Below are 7,758 nucleotides of genomic sequence, written 5' to 3' on the forward strand. Positions count from 1 at the left end.
CAAGTGAATCTAAGAATCAAGTGAATAAATAATCTGATGAACAGAATGAACTGTTGATTATAATAGAATCGGGGACATAGAAAGGGAATGGACTGACTATTTTTGGGGGGGAAAGGGGTGTGGGAGATGTGGGAAGAGACTGGACAAAAATCGTGCACCTATGGATGAGGACAGTGGGTGGGGAGTGAGGGCGGAGGGTGGGGCGGGAACTGGGAGGAGGGGAGTTATGGGGGAAAAAAAAGAGGAACAAATGTAATAATCTGAACAATAAAGATTTAATTAAAAAAAAAAAAGGAGGGAATGTGCTAATTACTGCCCCCCCTCAAAGATGGTGGCACCCACAGCCAATAAGGAGGGAATATGCTAATTGACTGTCACACCCTCAAAGATGGTGGTGCCCACAGCCAATAAGGAGGGAATATGCTCATTGTCACACCCTCAAAGATGGCAGTGACCACAGCCACAAGTTGGCCTGCAGGGGAGAGCAGTTGTGGGCGATCAGGCCTGCAGGGGAGGGTAGTTGGGGGTGACCGGGCTGGAAGGGGAGGGCAGTTGGGGGCAACTGGGCCAGCATGGGAGGGCAATTGGGGGCGACCAGGCCAGCAGGGGAGCAGTGAGGCATCGATCAGGCTGGCAGGGGAGTGGTTAGGGGGTGCTCAGGCTGGCAGGCAGAAGCAGTCCGGGACAATCAGGCAGGCAGGCAGGCAGGCGAGCGGTTGGGAGCCAGCTGTTCTGGATTGTGAGAGGGATGTCCGACTGTGGTTTAGGCCCGATCCCACAGGCAGTCGGACATCCCCTGAGGGGTCCCAGATTGGAGAGGGTGCAGGCTGGGCTGAGGGACACTCCCCTCCACCCCAATGCACGAATTTTGTGCACAGGGCCTCTAGTTAATATAATTATGATTGAAATCCCTATAGTTTTAGTGTGGATTTTTTGTTTTTGTCTTCCTATATACCTAAAATAACCTTTCAACATGAGGGCTTTGTTCTTTCATAATTTTTGAAAAATTCTGTCATCATGTCTTTTGATATGACCACTCCACCATTTACACTATTTCCTCTTTTTGGAACCCACAGTTAAATTAAGTTGGAGCCTCTCAATTTACATTCACATCTCTTAATTTCTCTTTATTCCTCTGTGCTACATCTGGGTGAATTATTCAGTACTATCTTTCAATTTGCTAACTTTCCCTTCAAATATATTTGGTCTAAAGTTTAACCACCTTACTTTTTTTTATTTTCAGTAACTTTTTTTTTCTTTTACATCACCATTTACTTCATATCTACCTATTTTTTATTTATAACATGTTGTTTCTTAATGGCTATTACTTCTTTTATCTTTTTAAAGATATTTAAAATACTTGAAGTCATTTTGAAATTGCTCTAGTAATTCGGTTAGGTTTTGAGTGAATTTATCTTCTGGTGTTTGTGTTTATTGTCTAAGTAATGGTCTTCCTCATATGTTTGTAAGCTCAAACTTTCCCTTCCTTTTTCCTGAAGTAAGCTACCCCTCCCTCTTCCAGAGCCCGCTATCTCCAAGCTCGGTGCTGTTGTACCGGGTGACAGTGGAGATATTACAGTTCCCAACTCCGAGCCATCTGGCAGTTCAGCCACTGTGTCACCACCTCAGGTCCACAGCTTTTTAAAGCAACAGCTGGAAGTGGAAGACTTCAGCTTTTTTTTCATTCAGACCCAGCCCAGCTCCCAGTTTCATCCAGAATGTCTAACTCCAGTTCCCCTGCACAGAGTTATTTCTACCAGCCTCTGAACCCAAAGTCTAACTGTAAATTTCCTTTCCATTTCAGTCCCTGAAGATATTTACCTGTTCTTGAGAATATCTACATCTTTTCATTTTCCTTTTGAGTTTGTAACTGCTGCATTTAGAGCAGAGTGGGGAGCCAAAAGCAGAATAAACAGTACTCCATAATAGCAGCTAACAGGAAAGTGGAAAAAGTCTCCTGAGATATTTCGTATGAAGACTTACTATGTGCCAATTTTATAATCATTTCCTCATGAAATCCTCTCAACAATCTTTTGAGGTAGGTACTATTATTATATCCCTTTCATCGGTGAGAAAACAGAGGCATGGGGTCAGTAAGCAAGCTTCCTAGAATTACCAGTTAATAAAAACCAAGAGTCAAACCAGATGTCAGATTCCAAAGACATGCTCTAAATCACTGCTCTGCTGGTTTCCATCCTGACCAGAATGCTCTTTATTATTTTGATTCTTTTTTTCCCCTACTTAACTGTGAACATTTTGCACACAGGATTTTAATTGATGAAAAGGGAAGTAAAGCCATATTCCAGGTAAAAAGGAGCATATCAGCCTCATGTTTTATTTAGTCTAGGCCTAGACCTAAAATTAGAAAGTTTTCTTTTTTATTTTCTTTTTCTTTAAAAAAAATTTTTTTTATTGATTTCAGAAAGGGAGAGACAGAAACATCTATGATGAGAGAGAATCATTGATTGGCTGTCTCCTGCATGACCTCTACTGGAGATCGAGCCTGCAACCGGGGCATGTGCCCTTAACTGGAATCGAACCCAGGTCCCTTCAGTCTGCAGGCTGACACTCTACCAACTGAGCCAAACCAGCCAGGGCAGAAACACAGCTTTCAATGTCTCTCTTTTTCCTAGAGGTCTTCCCATTTTCCTTGGGCTCCAAGCACTTCAGTGCGCATCACAGCGATCAGTTCGTTCCACTGTTCAGTCAATTTGCATATTAGGGTTTTATTATATAGGATGATGAGTAAGTAAAGTTGTGCCTGAAAAAGATTAGGCAGAACTTGAGACTGGAAGTAGAGAGACTAGTTAGGAAGCCAATACAAAGTCCAAGCAAGATGAAGTCTAAACTCGTTGTGGCAGCAGAAATTGAAAAGGAAAGGCATTTCTGAGACATTATTGAAGAAGACTTAGAAAATTCTGTGTGACTAGAAAATGAATCAAGTATCTAGGTTCCAAACTTTGGAGAAAGACAAGTTAGTGGTGCCATTAACAGATGCAGGAGCCATGGATGAAGGTGCAGATGTAAGACAACAGATTAATTTAGTTTGACATATATGATTTTGAAGTGGCAGCAAGACACTCAGAAGGAGGTATTTAGCAAATAGTAAAATTGGTCTGAGAGCTAAAGGATATTCACACATGTGAAAGCATCTAGTACAATGTCGGGACTCCATACACCTTCTGCTACAAGTCAGACCAAATCATCTGTCGCTTCCCAAGGAGCAGCTATCTTCCATTTCTACCTCAAAACAAACTTTCCTACAAAGCCAGGCACCCTACTTCACACCTGGTTAACTCTTTGTCATCCTTCATTATCCTCAGGTACCATTTTCCCAAACCCCACTCATTTCCACCAGGAGGATGAAACCTGGGTCTTACCTCTCTATATATAGGTCCCTAATGTTTAGTGCCATGATAAAAATAGCAGTCACTTGAAATACTGATTCAAAGAACAGACTTGGCATGTGCTGAACAAGCCTTGGAAGAAACTGTATCCTCTTAGAGGTGACCGCTAAAGAAGTGAACTTGGATGAGATTTCCAAAGTAGAGAAAAGAAAACTAAGAGGACCTAAATATAGGTAATATTGGTGGAACATCTTCATCTAAAGAGCAGTTCCCAAAAATGCTTCTCAACTTCTTTCAGCCCTAAATACCTCAGCTGTAATATGGGGATCATTACTCCTACCTCACAGGTTGCTGGAACAATTAAGATAGTATACATAAAGTCACTCGTATACTGTCTGGCATTCAATTAATGTTCCCTTTTGTTCCCCAAACCCAATGTGAAATCATGTTAGAGTGTTTATTTCTTTGAAACTTCGGTAGCTGCTATAACCTGAAAAGCAACCCAACTTAGAAAAATAAAGGCTACACTTGTCAGATGTTCTCCCTAGGGCAAAGTTTTTTCTATTTCAACACTATTGTCAATTGGGGCTGGATAATTCTTTGTTATAGGGAGCTTTCTGTGCGCTATAGGATGTTTAACAAAATCCTGGAACTCCACCCACTATGTGCTAGTAGCACCTCCCATCAAAAATGACTCCATACAATGTCAAATGTCCTCTGGTTGAAAATCCCTATTTCAGAGCTAACTGAAATTTTCACAAAGGCCTAAATCCTCTTTCCCTGATCTCTAAAAATATATCTCATAAATTTGTTCCCCAATGACTGATCTACACATTAAACTATGCTTAAACTTTATAAATCATTCTCCTTAAAAATCCACCGAAAGTGGCAGCTAGCCCCTGAACTGTCAAACAAGTCATCATAGATAATGCATGCAGCCTAGTCACTCAGTGCTTTATCACACTGTGACACTTAAAACCAAACTAATAAAATAAGAGTAGGAGCAGCCCTAGCCGGTTTGGCTCAATGGAAAGAGCATCGGCCTGCAGACTGAAGGGTCCCAGGTTCGATTCCAGCCAAGGGCACATACCTGGGTTGCGGGCTTGATCCCCAGGAGGGGGCGTGCAGGAGGCAGCCAATCAATGATTCTCTCTCATCATTGATATCTCTATCTCTCTTTCTCGCTCTCCCTTCCTCTCTAAAATCAATAAAATATATTTAAAAAACAAAAAAAGTAGGAGCAGCCGATCCCAAAAGGTCTTCACACAAAATTAAGAGATTTGTCCCAATACTCAAGTGTCTAATATTTTAACTTCAAGTCTACAGGTGGCACTAAGGACATAGTGTATAAAATGAGCTTCAGCTGCCTAAGGACTTTTACAAATTTGAAATAGACACTAATGATATATATATATTTAAGAATTATTTTGTATCATATGCCCACCTATTTCAACAACATAAAAAGTTATGTACGCTAACAAAAAAAGGGGGGCAAAAATAATAGAAAAACAAAAACTAAGTTAACAATTTAGGGTTTTTGCATAAATTGCTTGAAGTTAATAAGTATAGCCTGGTAACAGAGTACAGACTTGGAATGAGACTACCTGGATTAAAATCCCAACCCCATCACTTATTAGATAGGTGACTTGATAAATTACTTAACTTCTCTATGCTTGCTCGGTAAAATAGGGATAATTACGGTAACTACCTTGTAGTGTTGTTGCCGATTGAATGAGTAAAAATAGGTAAAATGCTTAAACAGTGCCTAGCACAAACATACTCAAGTATTAAACACTGTTTATCATTAGTTTTATTGATGTATAAGCACCTTGGGTGGCTCATAAAAGTAGGTACAGTGGAGTCAAACAACAATAAACTTGCACCCACATGCTCTGGGTTCATATTTCAGTTCCTTAACTATTTCATTTGGCATTAATTTCCACATCTGTAAAATAGGAAAGCACTTCGAAAATGATGCACGTAAGGGAAAACTTAAAAGCAGTATGTTTAGTAGGATAGTAGAGAAAAGTTGCATCTAATTTCCACTTTGGAAAAAGGAAACTTTGTGGAGGAGGTGCCTTTTAAGACAATAAGTACTCTAGTAATGGACCACATAGAGAAAGCATATGCCTTGAACCAAGGTAGGTCCGATTCAAAATCCCTTGCTTTCTTTACTCCAGAGATTTTCAATCTCATAGCATACATAAACTAATCACTAAAATTCTGCAGCACACACACACACAAAAAAGTATAAATTTGATTCATTCACACCCAGATGGCTATTGCTGTGTTGGCTATTGTCATTTTTTAATTTGACAATGAAAGGGAAAAGAGATCAGAGCCCCTGACTAAATAGTCAGGTATTGCATGTTTTAAAACTTCTTGCAGCACACCGGTTGAAAATCGCTGCTTTACGCTATAGTTTGAAAGCTTAAAAAAGAATATCCTGATTTCTTAAAGGTTTATTTTCTTCATACAAGGTAGGGACACTAACCCTTTGAAGGTAGTAGAAATACATTAAAGGCTGTTAACGTAAAAAAAAAAAAAAAACACAAAAAAAAAACATTGAAACCTGTAAAGAATTTTTGTGAGTTTATTTGAGCCGGGAAGCAGAACCTCAATGAATTGAGATAATGCTCCGAAGAATGGGCTGGTTACATCTGTGTTTATACACTGCAATCAAAGGAAAGGGATGTAGGTGGGTTACTTGAAATCCACTGGTGATAAATTAGAGAGGCAGGAGAAAGCAGAGCAGGGAAACCCCTGGGATTGGATAAAAAGTAAAATGATAGACACATACTTAGGTGGGTACAGGAACAATTAACATGATAACAATGAAGGAACTTGTGGTATCTGTCCTGGGCCCAGCACATTAGGTTGTGCCCCAAGGGGTCCAGAAAAAGGGAAGTTACAAGTTACCCAGACATTTCAAAGGGTATGTTATTATAGTCGATGCAAAAAGACAGATAAAGGTTGACCTTGTCAGTGAAGATACCGGCCTAGGACGTAACTGCCCACCATAACTGCTTTTAGTTGAAGTTTAATTTCAGACCACCCTTTGTGGTTACTTTAAGTCTGAGTCTGCAAAACTGCCATGCAGGCTTCCCCTGAGCTTGTCAGGTTAGCACGTGGCCCCTTTCCTCCACAAGGCACTGGCCTCGATTTGGGCCAGTGCGTGCCCTTTTTTCAATTACGAATGATCCATTCTTTTAGAAGTAAATGATGTTGGAAGAAATGAGATTCCTCTTGTATAAAGAGGACTGTCCCGATAGTTTTAAATCAATTTGATATGGTTGTTTTTAATTAGAAAAACCACTGCCTTCCAATGAACATTTCAAAATCACCAAGGGCTGTGCACGCTGCCCTTTATACGAAGGAATATTTAACAATTTTTTGTAAGTAAAAGTTGCAACATCAATCACATGTGAAGCAGGTGTTAGGCCCAGGACTGTCCTCACTGAAGCCAACAGCCAGCAAATGCAGAGAGGAAAAAAAAAAAAAAAAAGAAGAAGGAAAAGCAGCCTTTCCTATCCGTTCAGCTAAATGCCGCTCCCACCCCCAACCTTCACCCCGCAACCAAGCCTCGGAGGCTGGGGCTGGGTCGCTGGCAGACTCTGCAAAAGCGCCAGCATCCAGAGTGTGTAAGAAAAGCAAAGCCAAGTCTCCCTTTTACGAAAAACCCCCAACAATTCTGTCTTTGCCCCAGGGCAGAGAACTCGCTGGGCCGCCTCCACGTCACACCCCAGGAAAGAGGAGGCGGCGGCATGTGACTTTGCTCTGGTCCGGTTCGGTTCTCCGGACTCTCAGCAGCCCAGGCGGGAGGACTCCCACGTGGCGCCCGCAGCCTGCCCACAGCCGGCTCGGCCCCCGCTGCCGGCGCTCTGATTGGCCAAGGGCGGCTGGAGCCGCTCCCAGACAGGAGGCGACTCCGCCAAACGGGGCGGGCACGCGGCGAGAGGTCGCGGCCATGCGGGCTGCACCCCGAAGAGCGGCATCCACGCGTTGGCCCCACGCCGGCAGCCAGGCCACCACCCAGTGCAACCCACACGTAGGCCCCGGTTAGAGGCCGGCGCCGCCACCCTCCACCCCACGCAGGTAGCGCTCACCTCAGCGCTCGCGGCGCCTCCACCTTCAGCTTTTTGGGCTTCGGCTCCTCCTCTGCCGTGGCCATCTTCGCGCTCCCACCCCACTTAGGATCCAGCGTGCGCCCCACCCCTTCGGCGCTGCGGTACCGCCCCCGCCTCGTAACACCGCCTCCGTTTTTACAAACCCCTCCCTCTCGGCTCCTCCCAGTTCACGCCTCTCCCGCCCGCAATCATTGGCTCGACCCCTCAGCTCCACCCATCGGCTAGTACCGCCCCTTCCCGGTCCCGCCCCTCCTCGTAGGGGGCCAACCCGTCCCCCCGCAGAT

General features: G+C 43.3%; 1 protein-coding gene across 1 annotated transcript in view; it reads right to left on the bottom strand.

Moving 5' to 3' along the window:
- The window catches only part of ADK (adenosine kinase), a 501,435-nt gene extending 493,834 nt beyond the window's left edge, over nucleotides 1–7,601 (bottom strand). Inside the window, exon 1 of the mRNA XM_059662309.1 lies at nucleotides 7,454–7,601. Within this exon, the coding sequence (XP_059518292.1) occupies nucleotides 7,454–7,518 (65 nt within the window). The 5' untranslated portion in view covers nucleotides 7,519–7,601. The remainder of the gene's footprint in view (nucleotides 1–7,453) is intronic.
- Between the last annotated feature and the right edge of the window lie 157 nt (nucleotides 7,602–7,758).

Source organism: Myotis daubentonii, chromosome 13 (assembly GCF_963259705.1).
Source record: "Myotis daubentonii chromosome 13, mMyoDau2.1, whole genome shotgun sequence".
Taxonomy (NCBI): Eukaryota; Metazoa; Chordata; class Mammalia; order Chiroptera; family Vespertilionidae; genus Myotis; species Myotis daubentonii.